This window comes from Grus americana, chromosome 11 (assembly GCF_028858705.1).
Source record: "Grus americana isolate bGruAme1 chromosome 11, bGruAme1.mat, whole genome shotgun sequence".
NCBI classification, from domain to species: domain Eukaryota; kingdom Metazoa; phylum Chordata; class Aves; order Gruiformes; family Gruidae; genus Grus; species Grus americana.
Genome location: NC_072862.1, coordinates 17,755,894 through 17,773,822, shown reverse-complemented (window position 1 = coordinate 17,773,822; position 17,929 = coordinate 17,755,894). Strand labels below are relative to the sequence as shown.

The 17,929-nt window shown below is 39.0% G+C and overlaps 1 protein-coding gene across 12 annotated transcripts in view; it reads left to right on the top strand.

The window, feature by feature from the left end:
* The window catches only part of PBRM1 (polybromo 1), a 66,830-nt gene extending 49,357 nt beyond the window's left edge, over positions 1–17,473 (top strand). For 4 of the 12 annotated variants that reach the window (XM_054838379.1, XM_054838376.1, XM_054838378.1 and 1 more), the window contains 6 exons: positions 1,869–2,070; positions 5,899–6,057; positions 9,837–9,992; positions 12,437–12,507; positions 13,789–14,005; positions 14,342–17,473. In XM_054838379.1, coding sequence (XP_054694354.1) covers positions 1,869–2,070; positions 5,899–6,057; positions 9,837–9,992; positions 12,437–12,507; positions 13,789–14,005; positions 14,342–14,514 — 978 coding nt within the window. In that variant the 3' untranslated portion in view covers positions 14,515–17,473. The remainder of the gene's footprint in view (positions 1–1,868; positions 2,071–5,898; positions 6,058–9,836; positions 9,993–12,436; positions 12,508–13,788; positions 14,006–14,341) is intronic. The other 8 variants (XM_054838381.1, XM_054838382.1, XM_054838377.1 and 5 more) reach the window with 2 other exon arrangements.
* The last annotated feature ends 456 nt before the right edge of the window (positions 17,474–17,929 follow it).

Sequence of the window (17,929 nt, the reverse complement as noted above, 5' to 3'; positions counted from 1 at the left end):
CCTAAAAAAGAAAAAGATGTGCAACTTCATTTTTTGCTTGAGCAATATGGCTGAGAAAAGGCATAAAAGGGGGTTCTGGTTTATTTCTTCTCTTAACATACATAGAACTGAATATACAGTTACTGACTCAAATGGAAAAGAATCCGCTTATTTAGAAATGGTTGTATTGGCATGTAAAAGAACTGAATTCAGAATTTTTACAGTTTCTCAAAGTCCTGTTTGCCCTTCCAAACTGATGGGTAGGCTTTTACAGTAGATCGCTGTTACCGAAACTGTTGCAAGCACTATAAAGGTAAAACCACCTGATAAACTTGTAGCTCTCTAAGTGCAGATGTACGAGACACCAAATATATGATTAGATTTTCCTGTTTCTGAGTTAAGAGCTCTCCATCTGCCAGTGTGGGCTTGCTTGAGAAGTCAGGATGAGCTGTACGTGCCCTGTGTGTCATCCCAGAACCTGCACAGAGTTTTCTTCAATTCTTCCATCTTAGAGACAAATCTGGAAGACTTCCTCCGAAAAAGACAAGCGATGTCTTTAGCTTCATAATGAAAACACTAAGGGTGGATTGCCATTTGAAAATTAATACAGTGAAGTTTGGAATAGCACACAGTATGACTCAGTTTACCCAGTGCCTGCCTTAAATTGATGAGCAAGACTTTTTAAGCATCTTGGTATCGCTGAAACTTTGTTTTTAGCTGAGAGAAGAGTGTTGAACCGTGGGGTCAAAGTGGCAAGTAGAAGGAGTTAGTAACGTGGCCAGAATTTCAGGACAGGAAGACAACAGTTGCATATGTTTTTCTTTCCTCTTTTCCCCTGTCAGGAATTTGGAAACAATTACACTTTTCAAGATGTGAGAACTTTATAATGTTTGGGATATGAGAAGGGCCTTCTGAGGATTTTGGTATGATGATACATTTGTGGGCCTTACTGATCAGAGTATGGGTGAATTATGGTCTCCTGTGACAAATATAGGTGGAAGGAGCCTTCAAAAAGGGGGTTCCAGCTGTGGTATCTCAGTGGTTGTCAGACTAGGTCAAACTTTTTGATGACTGGAAACATCAAGGAGCTCTCAACAGGAGCATCCATGGTGGGAAAAGCAAAGGAGCAGAATTTTTGTTACCCATCAACATAGAGAATGAGATGTGAACCTGTTGTGCAGGTAAACAGTGATCAGCGAAACTGGGTTTTGGGTTTTTCAGGGAGAAATGGCTACTTTATGCAATGAGAGGTGAACACTACAGAGAAAGGGAAGTCTGGCAGGCAAAATAGAAAGCACTTAGGGATGAGAAGAGTGGAAGATGGAGCCAGGGAAGGTAGGGGTTGCAAAGGCCCAGGAAGAAATGGGGAAGCATTTCCCTAAAATGCACAATGGCAAATAAAATGCTTTACTCAACTTGTCTTGGCAATATTTCTGAACAGCATAATGGATGAAATCTGTGACATAAGACAATTACTTTAATCCTCTTCTGACCTTCCAAATAGTCACTTATTTGCTACTCAGCCTTTCTTAGTCCTCTCATTCAGTTTGGAATGATTTTAACTAATAGTAAGCATTCTGTGTTGTCTTACTGAGAATTTTTTGAAGCCTCAGTTATAAAGGTGTGGAAGGGTTGAAAGGCATCAGAACATTGTAATTTTTTAATTTTTTTTTCCTGTGTACTTTTCATAAGTACGTGTGTATGCTCTTGTCATGCATCAGTAGATGCGGTCTCTCTTTAGGGGCTGTAAGGTTGGATGGTCCTTGTGCAGATATATTCAAGAGAAATGCGGGAATATTTTTAAAATACTATTTCTTACAGCTTTGAATTTTGTATGTCAAGAAGCTTCTCTTTTGTACACTTGTGGTCATAACTGCTTTTTCTCACAGTCCACTCCCAAGTCTGTTAAGGGCAGCACCAAGAAGGAGGGATCAAAAAGGAAGATCAACATGAGTGGGTACATCTTATTTAGCAGCGAGATGAGAGCTGTGATTAAAGCTCAGCACCCAGACTACTCCTTTGGAGAGCTCAGCAGGCTTGTAGGAACTGAATGGAGGAACTTGGAAGCAACAAAGAAAGCAGAGTATGAAGGTAAATAAAAACTAAGATGCTAAACTCTTTTCTGCTTTTTTTTCTTTCTCAACACGTTCATTACTGTTATTCAGATGACAGGTTTAATAAAAGAAGATATTTATGTTTGTGTTCTGGACGTACCTTAAAGAGAAGTTCATATTGAGAGATGACTGAAGAGGAGCAAAGAGCATGTTTAAGTTATGTAGTGCACAACTGATAATTTAAATGTCTTTGCCACAAATAACCAAATGAACAAAGACCAAGAAAATGGGGACAAATTAGAAGTAAAGGGGCATGAAGTCCCTGGGCTGGAAGTCAGTTGGAAAAATGGTTTGTGAAAGTTTCCATAAAGGAGGACTGGGGGGAATTTTGGACAAGAAGCTCTTCAGAGCTGTAGCGGCAGGTAAGAAGGCTTACAGTGGAGCGGGAAAAAGTTCTTTGATCAACAATACTTGGAGTCCTAAAAAGCTTTGGTAGAATAAAATCAAGGATACAGAATCTGTTATGATACTGTAAATATGACCTATTGTTCAGTCTCTGTATTAACTGTTGTAACTGATTTTGTTGAGAAATTTCATGTCCTGAAGTAAGCCTAGGAATATTTCATAGGCATGAGATACTTTAGACCTTTCTCTTTTTCTTTCTTTCTTTCTTTGCTACTGATATTGGTCATCGTGTTTCAACTTTATTTGATTGAAATAAAATACAATTGATCCTTAATAGCAGGCCCTTACCCAAGCCAAATACATTGGCTTAACAGCCATAGTTACTACTCTAGTTAATAATGTGTCAACACTTCCAATTTAAAACCCATTCTTTTTAAGCAACTGTTGCAATTTTATTGGAAGAACATGCTACTTTGAATAGGAAAGTTTCAACACCCTAGACAGTTACTGTCCAATTAAGTTTTAACTTTGCCTTTTTAAAAATGAGATTTGACAGGTTTTCTGCATACTCATAACTTAGAGGCAGCTTTGATCTTCAAACTAGAAGTTTGCATGCTATCACTTTCTACCCTCAGCTGTCTCAGTCTTCTCCAAATTTGCAGTACTACCTCTTCTGGAGAGTAATATAGCACCACTCGCCTATGTGCAAGTTTTCTTTGCAAATGCTGTGAGGGGAAATGGTAATGCTTGCTCTTTGTGAAAGTACTATGGCCTTACTTTTTTCCTGTTGTAGTTTCTTTTTACACCCTTCTAAGTGCACATGGTATCTTTTTATTGACAGGTCCCTCCTTACAGCCTAATTCTTAAGCAGCAGGATGGCTAGCATGTCATTGCTTCCTGTCTTAGAGTAGTTTGACGTCTTGCACTTCTGCAGGAAGGTGTAGCAGTAACATAACAGTAGCAACAGTGTCTGTCCACTGTGTTAATGATTGCCTAAGTGCTTCCATTTTAATCCTCTTTCTCACTTAAAATTTTCCAAAGCTTTTGTGACTTGGGCTTGGTGGCTGCCCAGAACTAGACTTAAATTTGTTGGGTTTTGAGGGCTTGGGATGGGGTTACAAAGCGTTCAAACTGTGGTTACTTACCATGTGTGAAAGGAGAGAAACTCCTCACCTTCCACTGTGACATTCACATGCTGTCTAGTGTGGACATGCACCAGGGAACAGGCATGGTTTGACAGGTCAGTGAAAAAGTGCCTTTCCGTGTTCTGGTGAAATGTAGTTTGCATTTTAGATCCATTTTGACCCACCGAAAATGTAATTTGGTATATGTGCAGGGTAATAGTTGGTTTTTTAGCAATAGTTGAGCACAAGAACAGGCTGCATGGGAAGTGCCTGCATGGCTAACTGCACTGTGAAAACTCCTCAAAATAAAATAAAATAGTGCACGGGATTGAGGCAAAGGCCTGTCGTAAGGAAAAGCTCTGTTCAAAGCAGAAGGTCTCTTTCCTGTCTCTTGAGATGTGTTGGAAATGTTGTTAGAATGATCTCAAGTCCTGGCCTAACCAGTTTGGGTTTAGTATTGAGTATTAAAAGTTCAGCCTTGAGCATTCACCTTAGACACCCACTGCGGTTCCCTTTTGGCAGTGTTGTTTCATCTGTTCCGTGGCAGTCACGACATGGATAGAGACTAGGTAAAATTCCAGTACTGTCCTACATCAGGTCCTTTTTCAAAGCTCAGCACTCCGAAGTCTGGTAAAACTGAACACTTAACAGTAATTCCTCATTCATCAGAGTGTCTCCAGAACTTTGTTTTTGTCTGACCTTTTGGTTTTTTTAGCTGACCCAAAGTAGGTGAGAGTCAGAACAGCTGCTTCATCTTTTCCCCAAATGCTTGCTCTCCTCTGAAGAGGATTCTCTCATTTTTCTGCTGCAAGATCTACCTTTAAATGTCTTGTGTATTTTGTGCTCAATCACATATGAGTTGCCTGTAGTAAATTTAGGTGTTTCTGTGTGTCGTCATCGCTTCCTGAAATGACAGAAGTGAAAAGAAGCAAGGAAATGCCTCTGGAAATGAAACTGGTCTTTCAGTGTATGGAAGTAGTGCTAGAAGCTCAACAAACAGGTCCTACGAGATGAATGATAGACACTTGAAGTCATATACTAGAGAAAACGAGTAACGTTGGCAGGATGCCTAACTTGATGAACAACTTCTTAGCCTTTGTTTGGCAGAGGACCTTGATTGCTGTTTTAGCGGCAGTTTTCATCTTTCACCACTGCAAGAGAACTTCTAGCTCTGCATTCAGTTATTAAAATTTGCTGGAGATGTACGCTGCATTCATTTATTCTTTGTTGTTCCTCATTGCGTCAGTCAGATACAACGTTCAGAGTAAACAAATGAGCAACTTGCATGCCCCCAAAGCACCTTGAGTGGGCATTCGGTATATCTCCTCTTTTTGTTTGCTTGGATTTTGGTTTTTTGTTTGGTTTTTTTTTGTTTTGTTTTGGTTTTTTTTTTTCTTTCTTTCTTCTTCCCATGACCCTTTGCCCTTAATATAAAATTGTCCTCTGGTCAGATTCCCCTGCAGTAGATCTTTTGTTCTTGCAGTCACAGTGAGACACTTGATTGAGATAATGACCAGATTCATCGTACAAAGGACACACATGACCTCCAGTGAGCAGCACAATGTGAGTTAGACATCTTCAGCAAAAAAAAAAAAAAAAAAAAAAAAAGAAAAAAGCTCAAAGGGGACTAAAATGGGGAAAACAGCAGAAGGAGGCAGAAAAATATTTTTGGTTCATCAAACTGCTGCTTGTTATGTTCCAAACACTAAGGACCTATCTACACTAGGGAAACTTTGCAAATGCTCCCAACTTTGCCACCACTTTTCAGCTGCATCAGTAGTAAAACTTATGGGGAGCCCAAGAATAACCGGGCCACCGGCTGGCACTGCTGTGTGCTGTTTGCATCTTACTTCAGGGCACATCTGATAGACACGGTGCTTAAAAATCCCCGCAGCAGCTGGTAGCGGGTCTGTGTGAGAGCTGCTGGCCTTGGCTATAACTGGTTTAGCTGAGCCAGTGGTGTCAAAAGAGGGAACGTTTTGCCATGTTTTCCTAGTGCGGACCGAGCCTAGTGCTGGACTGCTGCTTCATGTTGGTAACACTGGTGTTATTATCAAATTTGTTCTCTTTTTAAATTTTTATTTTATTATTTATTTTAATTTATTTTTTTTTAGAAAAAGATAAAACTTTGTGGAATATTTTTCATGAAAGGTTCTCTAAAAGTCTTAGCTGCAGCCACATGAAATCAAATCATATGCTGTATAAAAAGATTCATCTGTTCTACTTTATATTTGACTAAACTATGCCAGTGTTTGACTAGTCCTTTTTAATGAACAGATAATATTTTGAAATTCTGGGTTACAAAACAGAACTGAAAATCTAAAATACTTTTACAGAGCGGGCAGCTAAAGTTGCTGAGCAGCAGGAGAGAGAGCGAGCAGCACAGCAGCAGAATTCCTCCCCCCGGGCAGGCACTCCTGTCGGGGCTCTTATGGGGGTGGTGCCGCCACCAACACCAATGGGAATGCTCAATCAGCAGTTGACACCCGTTGCAGGTAAAACGTAGGAGCTATGACCATTTTTTCCTCATCCACTATATCAACCCCCTTCATAACTCTGAACACTCTCTTGGGTCACTTTGTTCTTACGGAAGAAAAAGCTCAACCTCTTCAGTCTTTCTTCATAATGAGTATACGTAAGTGCAGCGGTAGCCTGATAGTCCCACATTACTTGCTCCAGTAGTGAGTAGCCTGTTGAAAATGCAGGGAAGAAGGGTTCTCCTTGTGCAGTAGTCCTGTTCTGTTTGTGTGCAGTCGTGTTTATTCACTCTACTTTGCAGAGTTCGTGTTTAGCCCTGCTATGGCAGGAGGAGAGTGAGCTAAATACTCTCCTAGTGCTGCAGCATCAGTGGAAGTGGTAAAGTAGGAGGCTAATTACTGTCAGGAAAGTGAGAGGTGAACAGAATCCAGATTTTAAATCCATGCTAAAGTGTTACAGAATTGCTGATTAGATGCTAGTAAGCAGAGCAGACTAGGATCTAGAGCCATTGCAGAAACAAATACAAAATGCCAACATTGCTGGTTTTATCAGGTGATTTTCAGAATAGAACTGAGCTTGGAGAACTCTTCCACAAGGTCTCTGTTGCTGGGTGTTGCTCGTTACCAGTTGTAATCTGACTTGAGTTCATAGGGAGTATGCTTGGAGTAAGTATTTTCAGGATCAGATCTGAAGACAATGTAGTCTGCTGGAGATTCTTGTACGGGAATCAGCCATACATCAGTGAGAAAATTAATTAGGTATGACCCGATAGGTTGTTTTCCTTCCCCCATTTCTAATTAAAATAATTAGATTACTTCAGTCAAGGTCAAAATAGTGTCAAGTAGGTAAAAATGAGTATTTGGAGGTTTTTTGTTCTGGGGTTGTTTGGTGGGGTTTTTCTTAACTTTCCCTTAAGGCATTCCAATTATTCCATTTATTCTTTTGCCATTTTTCTTTTTCTTTCCCGTCTCAGGCTGTGGCAATATTTACAGCTGACAGCCTGAAGCATTTTTCATCATGGTCTTGAAATCCCTTTTCAGTAAATAGGTTGCATGGATGTTTAAACTGAAGGCACATTCCTTATTTGGTTCGTGATCTCCAGATACAAAGCATTTGTTTACGCTGAGTTGCATTTTTCTTTTGTTTTTTCCCCACTTTGTTCTTGATAATTTTCCTCTGAACTATTTGCAGTTAGTGCCTGTTTGTGTGTACACATATCTGTGCATATAGTAAGAAAAAGCAAACCCCAAGTTCTCCAGTGCTGATCTTTTTTGTGAGTAACCTACTTCAATCTAGTATATGTAGAAATGTCATCCTCTTGTGGTTGTGTTTTCTTGGTTTGGTTCTTGGTTTTTTGGCATTGAGTCACCTTTCCAATTTTTGGAGGTAGGTGTTGATGGGCAGTAATACTTATTACTAACACTTTCTTAAGACTTCCAAAAATGTGCATTCTGCAGACTACACATGCTAACTTCCTGCGGCAGCCTCCTCAAAAGCAAAGCTGTATTTAAGACCATCATCTTATTCAAGCAGTTAGACATTCAAGTCTCTTCACTTTGGTATTGTGAAATACTTCCTTAGAGTGAATGATCAAGTGGATCTTTTTAAAATCTTTCTATTTTTGTGGCCCATTTGAAAAACACAGTCTTTCATCTTTTTGTTTCCACAAGTCTTGCTTAGAAGTATCTTATTCTGTTAAGACCTCTTTCACATCCTCCTCCATCATTTGATTGCTTTTCTCTAGTTCAGAGGACTTCTCCATTGCAGAAGTTCAGAGAACTTCTTTATGGCCCACGGGTCCAAGAAATCTGGATACCTTCTGAGATGCATTTCTCTTAGTGGGTAGTGCTCTAGTTTCTTGTAAATTTAGGCATTATGAAAGTTTGTTTAATCTTACATTGTTACAGTAAAAAATGAGAGAACAAGTAATTTGAAAGACCTCATAAATTACAGCTGTGGGAGCTGGAAATAGTTTGCCCATGTTTACTGTTTTAAAATCAAAGTGCTAACTCATACATAGGGTATGAAAGTGGCTGCACTTAGATGCTTATGATGAGCTACAAGAACTGACTTCTCATGGAGATTTGACAACAACTTTATTAATCCAGCCAGTTGTTCAGTGATGGAAATGTAGAAATGAGCTTTCATGATTGATAAATGTGGGTTTGTTTCATTGGAGGGGTTTTTTTTGTTTTGTTTTATTTTGTTTTGTTTGTTTTAAAGCTTCAGAAATGTATGTAAATGCATTGAAGATGTGATTCCAGCTCAGGGTGCACTGGAAGTACCAGTCAGTTGCTACAGTGAAAACCTTTTATTCTAGGGATGTTTTTGTTGGTTTTCTTCTTTTACCATTAGAAATATGGATTTCACTATGTTAATAAAGAGGTACAGATGAGCTTCCAGATATTTGAAATAGGTACCTAAAACCTATTTAATAACTGCCAATCTAGGTGTCCTGTGGACAGTGAAGGTTTGAGGGAGAGGAGTTCTTTATTTTGTCATTGTTTGCTCCATGGAAAGCTTTTGGAATTACAGGTTTCTCACCTTCGTAACTCTTCCCAAGGAAGCAACAAATTTAGCTTGTATTTTGGAGCTACTCAGTCTTTCAATCCTGAGCTCATGACAGCTTTGTTCTCAGCCAGAGCTGCTGTGAGGTTTTGGCCAGTCTTAGTCCAGAAATAACTGTTCTGAAAATTTCTTCTATGAGTTACTGGGAGGGTGGCAAAGACTCAGTTGGTGGTTTCTTGGAGCAGACTATTAGAAATGCAAAATTGCTGGGGTTTCTAATTTACCTCATCTCTCCAGACCTGCTTCTGTCCTCTGTCATCTTTTCATTGTCTTTCCAACGCCTTTCCTTGGTTACCTGACAACGCATCCATTTAAATTAAAAAAACCTAGAAAGCGGGTGAGGGACAAGCAAGTTATGTTCCAGGACCTAATAAACACAGTGCAGTTATATTGTGTAGGTTCACCTCATGGATAGCAACAAAGCTGAGCTAAAACCAGAAAAAACTCTAAATTATCTTCCCTCACATGCAGAAAATGAAAGTTATGAGCAGCAGCTCAATACCATCTTCATGGTATCATTGATTTTCCTACAAAGACACCTTAAAAACATTGATAGTGAAATTCTGTGAGGGACTGCAAGTGCTCCTTGTACGTCCTTTTACTTCAGTCTAGTGCCGTAAGTGTAAGTCACTGCAGCTCAGCACATCCAGTGCTGTCAAGTTTAAAATTTGAATTACTTCCTTAGTTTATACTGGAGATGGTTTAATAAAGTCACCCCTGTCACTGCCATTAAAGTATGCAAATGTTCTAGAGCTTTTGTGTGTTAATTTTGCGTATGAACTGCAGAAAAATGTCTATTGGGTTCGACGTCCAAGCTAGCCCCTATAGCAGGGCTGTACGTGGAGCTTGTGTAGTTAGTGTTGTGTTCGTAATCTGTATGCAGATGGCAGAGCTTTAAGCTGTGTTAAAATTGCTTGTGTTAGTAACATTTAATTGTGGCTGAATTTATTCCTTGTGTTAACATACCTGAATATTCAGCATTTATTGCCCCATGAGAAACATACGAATACACTAAATACTAATTCATCAAAAGTATAGTGATTCATATTTATAACTTTTTTTATTTTTAAGTTTTGTTCATTTTTGCAAGATACTAATTGTAGTATCGTCTTGCTGTACTAAAGGTGCTTTTTTCTTTTTTTATTTGTCTGTGGATAGTGCATGTCTTACTGTGTAGATCATATTGCATGTTATTGATGCATGTTTGAAATTTGTTGTGTCCTTCAAGGCATGATAAGTGGCTATCCAGCGGTGCTGCCACCTTTGCAGGGCCCAGTTGATGGCATTGTTAGCATGGGCAGCATGCAGCCACTTCACCCAGGGGTGCCCCCACCCCACCAACTTCCGCCAGGTATGCCAGGCATCCCAGGCATCCCACCACCCGGTAAGAATGTCATCCTCATTCGCTCCTTATTTCATTTTCATGTACTTGCCGTTTAACCAGTTGTTACAGGAATTATCTGCAGCTTGTTTTGGTCATAGCTTTTGTTTCTGAACATTGCAGGTTTGTTTAGCTGCAGCGCACACGATGCACTGCTGAATATACCAGGTAGATGCGAAATGTTGGCAGAACAGCACGTTCAGTAAACCATCAGGGAAGGGTTCCTGGAGAAACGTGACGCTGCTCCAGCAGTAGCTTTGCTCTAGCAGTAGCTTTGCTCCAGCCAAAAGACCTGACAAATGTGCTTGACTTTATCAGAGGTCTGGAAAGCTGAAATCAGCCTATTATATCCTTACGGCATTTCAACAGCATCCTTCCACTCCTCCTTTTCTTATGTAAAGTGGGCATATAAATGAAATTTATTGCTCTCATTCTTTACCAAACTTTTTTTTGCTATGTTAATGTTTATAAATAGACTGCACTGAAATTAATCTGGTCACGGAAGACCCCTTGGCCACTGGGGCACTGACATGTGTTATTGTAAAACAGTGTTCAAATTAAACTTTGTTGATAGAACAGTAACTGGAAACGTTTGGGGATAAGGTGAACTCGGTATACTATTGTGGCCAAATTTTGAATTGACTTTTGAGAGCATATCTACTACATGTTTGCTAATTTTGCCACACTTTTGATGAAAAGTGAGGCTGAATGAATCATAAACGTTTTTCCAGTGTTAATGCCATCACCATGTCCCCGTTACGGGGAAGAATGTTTATCTGCCGTCTCATCCTGTTTTCTGCTGATTCTTTCAATTTTTACCTCGGATAACTCATGTGCCTATTTAAAAGATGTGCATCCCGTATGTTCAGCAGTTAAACAAGCTGTGGACAACAGTGGTCTCGTTTGCCTCCCCCTACCCCACTTGCAACTGTGTTTATCAGAAGCTCTGTTAAGACTTTTATCTGTATCTAAATTGTTTTGGGTTGGGTTTTGGGGTTTTTTGGTGGTGTTTGCTTGGGTTTTTTAAAAATCCATCAGTATTAGGTGTGTAAGATTCACCATAATGTCACGTAGAGGGAGTAGGAAAACAGCTGTGTGTGTGTGAGCCTGTCCCCGACTCACCAAGGCAGTGACATTTAGCACACATCAGCAATGTACAAATGTTTTGGAGGTGAATCCAGGACAATGCATTTATTTGAAGAGTTTTTCCCACTGGAGAAGTGGGCTGCGTGTATGGTGTTTAAAACTGAGAGGATATGGATTAGGGGAAAAAATAACACCTGGGAATGGAGGACTACAGGTGAAGCGGTGCTAAATTGAGCTGGGTGGGCTGAGGGTGAAGCCATGCTCTAGTGCTGGAAAGGTGAGGGTGCCCTCCTCCAGACCTCTTTGCTTTGCACAAAAAAAAAAAAAAAAAAAAAAAATCCATGCCATATTCCACAACTTGGATTATCAATGTTTTCCCAACTCCTGACTTGCTGTTAGTACAGATGCATTTATAATGGGGGCTGTCATCAAATGGAAAGTGCCTTTGAAATATGCTTTAGTGTGCAAAATGCAGAGACACATCTTTTGATCACTGATACAGAAATCTGCATGCAAATTAAACCCTCAGGAGTAGTGTAGTTAGTTTGCAGCTTTTCCAATAAATGAATACAAGAAGTGGCGTAAACAGAAAGAAAAGCAGCAGCATGTGTAACTCATTTTTTTCAGACTGAAGCATCTGTATGTAAAATATCAGGAACTGCATGACTCTCATTTAGATTTGTAAATTTTTGTATGTAAGACTGACACGGGTGTTACGTACTGCACTCTGTGCAATAGGGAAAAGCCTCTTAATATGTTTGAGAAAAACTAGCAGTCTTTTTTTTTTTTTTTTTTAAATTTATTTCAAATGTTCACGGATCTCATAAAACTATTTAAGCTTAACCTGCAAGTTCGGTTTTATATTAGTGAGATCTAACATAATTTGTGCAATGGCTTGGATTTCCTCCTGCTGTGAGTGTATTTTATAAAACTGAACACAAGGAAATGTTCAATGTTGCTAAAGCAAATCAGCATTTCCTTTTTTAAATGATTCCAGGAAGATCCTGTCAAGCCAAAGGTGTATATTATAAATGGGAAGATTTAGTCAGGCAGTCACTATGCAACATGAAAAAAACCTGGAAACCAAAAATTACTCACTTTGCATTTCTTTAATTAAATTAATTTAACAGGCCACATATCAATGTTTGGTAGTTGTCATGTTGGCGCTTTTTTTTTTTTCATTCAGAAACTTCTAAAGTGGATTTTTTTATTGGGGGAGAGGGGGATATTTGATTGTCATACATCTGCTTAAAATAACTGCAAGCAATGATATCAAAGTATAAATTTTTACTATAGAAGACCAAAAAGGTATTTGTCACTGCTCTGAAATAAGACTAATTATTTTATATTTTGGAATATAGGTGTTATAGGCCAAAATGTGACCCCCATGGTAGGCACTCCAGCACCCGGAGCAAGTCCTTTTGGACAGCAGGTGAGTCATTTTTGCATTATTTATGAGGCTCTAAGGTTCTGAATTAGCATTTAAGTTAGCATTTAAAGAACATCTCAGTTAAGACAGGTAGGGATGCACTTCACCTTTCCCAGGGAGAACATAAACCAAATGTACACTGGTGTATTTAGAACCAGTTAGTATCTTATGCTCAGAGTGTATGTCTGTATTTCATGGTTGAATTGTTATTAGATTAATTAGGTTCTGCCCAGTGGGAGAACTTCTGCAGTGTAAGCAAGACAGTGTTTTGTTTTGTTTTTCTGCTACTAAACTAAGACAAGTCATTTCAACAAAGTGTTAAACTGCTGATAATTTAGGTTTTGCATGCTTTGACGATGCAGAGAGGATGCTGTCCACTTTCTCAGCCGTTGATGAGTGGACAAAAACTCTTTTGTTTGCTCCCATATTTCACAAACAGATGAAGCAGATGTTCACTGGCAGTTCAGAATTTGTGAGTCTGGGTAACAATGATGATCAGATATTCCTTCTCAGTGATGAGACTGAGTTCCAACACTCAGATGAAGTGTTCAGCATATTTCCAGTTTTATTGTCTAAATTTTTTTTTGCATCATAAAGAGAAATGTGATTTTTGGCTAGAGGGTGTAAAGAAAAACAGAAATTGAATGAGAAAATAGTGAAGTGTATATGTCATGACACTGAGTTATGCCAGACCACAGGATATCTGTGCTAGGAGTTCTCAGTACTGCTACTTGATCACGATGGTAGGAATTCCTCTGTGTGACTGTGATTTTTTTTATTTTTTATTATTATTTTTTTGCTTTGTGTGCCTGCAATTTTTGCCTGACAGCAATTAGCATTTATTCTGTGGAAGTATCCCAGTCACCCAAGGATCAGGGTCAGTTTAGATTAGATGTTATAGAGATAAACCCTGCACTTCACAGACCACACGGTTTATGATCAAATAAGAGAAAACATGAAATAAAAAGGAGACAAAAGGAGTAATTAAGGCTAATAGGAGAGAGGAGAAATGGTGATAGTAATCAGAATATGTTTACATAGATGAGAAATATGAGCAGTGTTGTCTGTTAAACATGAATATCATTTGTTTGCACTTCCTCACATCTTGGTGACCCCAACAGATAGCCCTGACTGAAGTGGGTGTCTTACCGTGAAATTTCCTTATGTGTTTGCTGATAACCTGTTTGGAAGCTCCATTGTATGAGGATGACCTGATGCACAGATATGAAGCGGCTTCCCTGCAGTTCCCCCAGATGTGATCTCTCCATTGCTTTGTCATTGCAGATAGGAATCCTTGGCCCGCCAGGACAGCAGGCACCCCCTCCGTATCCCGGCCAGAGCCCAGCAAGTCAGCCAGTTATGCAGCAGCCCACAACTCCCATGTTCGTCTCCCCTCCACCAAAGACACAGAGGCTTCTTCATTCTGAAGCCTATCTGAAATATATTGAGGGGCTTAGTGCTGAATCAAATAGTATCAGCAAGTGGGACCAGACTCTTGCAGGTAAGGCTTTTGATACAGAGTGGGGTGTTTCCAGACAGAACGCACTTCTTTGTAACCATTAATATTTTTTGCTTTTAGGGATAATGCTAAATAAATCTGCTGCTTAGTTAATAAAATGTATGCACGCACACAAGTAATTGTTAAAAACAAATCAACAGACTGGGAATATATGTGTTATCAGCAGGCTAATTCCATTGATGTATAAATCTAAGAATCAATTGCATGGGCTCACATATTAGGGGTAAAAGTTATACTGTAGAATTATATTCGCCTTTTTCTAGAAAAATTGTGAATATCAAAGCCAGTAGGTAATTGGACCATTTCTTGACCTTCCAGCACGAAGACGAGATGTCCATCTATCAAAAGAACAAGAGAGCCGACTCCCTTCACACTGGTTGAAAAGTAAAGGGGCTCATACCACAATGGCTGATGCATTATGGCGTCTGCGAGACTTGATGCTACGAGACACCCTTAATATCCGTCAGGCATACAACATAGAAAATGTTTAGTCGCATAATTGCTTCTTTCTTTGATACTGGCATATAAGGAGTTTTGTGGAACAATAGCTGTTTTAGTTACTGGGTGGGGAGAGATAACCAACAATAATTTGTATTGCATTTTACTGTACATTGCAAGACCATTTTTATATAAGGACACTTTTAATAAGCATATTTCACTTTTTGTTATATTAAGTTGACTTTATCAAATACACGGATTTTTGCATATGTTTCCTTTGTTTGAAAGGCGATTTCATAATTGGTTAAGTGTAGTCAAGGATTCATCTTTCTTATACTTTATTGCTGAGAATCTGATGCCATTGTTTTTATATAAAAGAAGAAAAAAGAAAACAAAGTATTTACAGATTGGTACAATGGAATGTGAAATTAGTCATAGTTTACATCTTAGAAGAATGTGTGTACATGTGCTTGTGTGTGCTAGCCACTTCCAGCAGAAATCTCGCTTGGATGTGAACAGGGAGGATCTCTTAACAGAAGCTGAAGGTAAGATGTGCATTGACGCTAGGGAAAAATGACATTTCAAGTCATTACCAAGGCAGCTGAGTGGGCCACAGCAATCATGGAAGCGCTAGTGTGGACAGGACAAGGGTGTCTTGACCACTAATGTTGTCCAGTCCTGTCCAGTTACTTAACTGTGTAGCCAAGGCCATTGTGATCCTAAATCAGTAACAGAATACGCGTGCCCTTAGAAGGTGAAATGTTTCATCTACCATGACCTGCTTTGGGGGTTCTGTGATGTCCCTAACACCGAGGAGTGGGAAGGGGAAGCTTCCTCCCTAAGCGATTCCATCTGCATGTGGGAAAGGCGTGCAGAACTTGGAACCAGTTCAGGTCTTGGAAGGTAAGTTAGAGGAGAAGGAAAGTTGAGTTGTTTCGGTAGTGAAGTACCATGACGTTTTCAAATTCACACATATTCTGTTAATGATTGGGCATTGTAAGGCATTTTTGTATGCTTTCTTTAAGTGTATTGATTCACCTTAAAGAAAGTTTTGCAGTGCAAAATTTGAGAAATTTGACACTTTAAAGTAAAATACTACTGTATGATGTGTCTAAGTTCAGCATACCTAGTACGTTGGAGAGATAGAGTACTTGCATTGCAGTCTTCAGAGGGTTTGGGGTTTTTTGTTTTGTTTTTTTTGTTAGCTAAGGTAGGTATAGACTCTTGCCAAATTTCAAGGTTGTGACTTCCTTCTGCTAAAGATTTACCTGTCTTTGTAACTAACCAACCTTTTGGACTGCAAAACTATTGTTTAAAGGTAAATCCTTCCATGTACTTAATTTTAGAAAAAGAATTAATACTTCTGGATTGCATTAAGTAACTGGGAAAACAATATTAATTTGAAAAAAATGTTGGCAGGAACATGGTCACTGCAGCTCAGTCCAAAAGAACTGATTTACTGATACGCTTTCATCTTACTAGTAGAGATGTTCATCATGTGGAAATGTTTTTTAAAGTCTAATAGTACAGAACACTTTTTATTTGAGTACATGTGGCAGAAGGTTAAATACTTTTCTTCAAGTACTGGATATGTTGGGTTCTGTTTCACTGATGTAATTAATACTGATGAGGGAAAGCGACATGTGCAAGTATAAACTGTTACTTAATTTTACTGGCTAATTACTCTCCCTCTCCTACTGCAATCCTCCAGTCATTGCACAGAAAACCATGTACTTACAAATAGGCACTTAAGGACAGTTTAGGTCAGATGTGCAATGAGCGTGAAGAAAATGGAGCTAAGCAACATATAAGGAAATTACAATTTTGAACTCTACAAGTAGCACACCTGTGGTACAGAAATTCTCTACTGGCCTTTGGAAATGACCAAGTTTATTTAACAAAGTAGAAACTGAATAGTCTTGTACCACCCCCCATATATACAGTATCATCTTGAAATGTGTTTAAATTGCCATAGGCTTTGCAATTTTTAGCCACAAAGATGGGACGTTGAAGCAAATCAGGCAGCAAATCCTCATTTTTGAGTATTTGGAACTATCATGGATTGTACTAATACACCACCAGATTCTCCTACTTCTCAGCATTAACAAAAATTACACCAAAGAACCTGGGATGGATTTTAGTTAAGTTATTGTTTTATTTATTTTCTTTTGAGGACTGGATGGGACTCCCTTTGGAGCCTGTATAACTCAGATGTTTAATTTATCTGAAGGTCAGAGATGAGCAGACTTGCAGCACTGGCTCTCTCCTGCCCGAGCAGCTGAAGCCCTACTTTCACTGCTCTTTCTGGCCCAGGAGCAAGAGATTGGAAGTGCAAATGTAACCTGGGTCCTCCCGCAAGGCAGTGCAGAGCACTACCGCTAAGCCACTGGGCTGGCCCTAATCAATTATTTTAAGCTTTGTTTATTTATTTCAAAATCATGTCTCTGTATATTGGAGGCATTTCAGTCAATCGCAGTAAAATTTAGGATATAATGGCTACGGTCTAGAATTCAAAACCAGCAAAAGAAACTGTTTTCTGATTCTGGTTTAAAAAAAAAAAAAAAAAGACATGTCTGTCTGTCTGTCTCTTTCTCTCTCTTTGTGGGTGTTTGAACCCCTCATTTGTTTTCCACTGCCATTCATTGTACTGGCATAAACAAAACTTTCATATTAAAAGTATGTATGGGAAATGGTTGGCTTCTGTGAGAGTGGAAAATAGATTAATCTAGGACCGGTATTTTCATAAACCAGTTGGAGATGACTAATAATTATTTGTTCTCTTCCTCAGTCTTTCCCTTCCATGAGAAAATTTACTGTTTGTGTAAAAATTCAAAACGTTGATGTTGGTGACTTTTCTTCAGCGTAATGTTTTCGGACCTGGTTAATCCATGCTTGGCTTTTCATTAGATCTTGTACTCCTGAAGGTTAAGCTGCTAACCAGGTGTATAACATGTATGTACCATCACTTTGTTTACCTGAGTCTTTTTAATTTGAATAAAAATAGTTTGCAAAGTGTTTTGGATTAACCAGGTTTGAGTGTCCCATCAAGAATTTTGATAGGATTTTATTTCAAGTAATTTTGGCTGTTGCTGATCTGGATTTTATCAGGTCCTTGGTACGTGCGCGCTTGTGTGTGGGTAAAGAATCCTTTTTATATTGTCCTGTGTATTGCAAGACATGCCTTGTAGGTGATAAGAACAGTGATGCTGAAAAATGTGGTTGAAAATTGAGCTTGAAAAGGAGCATGAACAGTAAACCTTGAGAAACGCGACCCATTCGGAGCAAGCTGAGTGGGGATGATAAGATTCAGTCAGTCCCAGATGCCCCCACATTAATTGCCTTGAAAATAAACAGCAAGCCTTAATTTCCTACTGGAAGCTAACCTGGTTCAGGACTCTTCTATGTAGCTGTGTAATAAAGGAAATTAGAACAGTAATATGGAAAAAGCATCTTTTAAACAATAAAGTT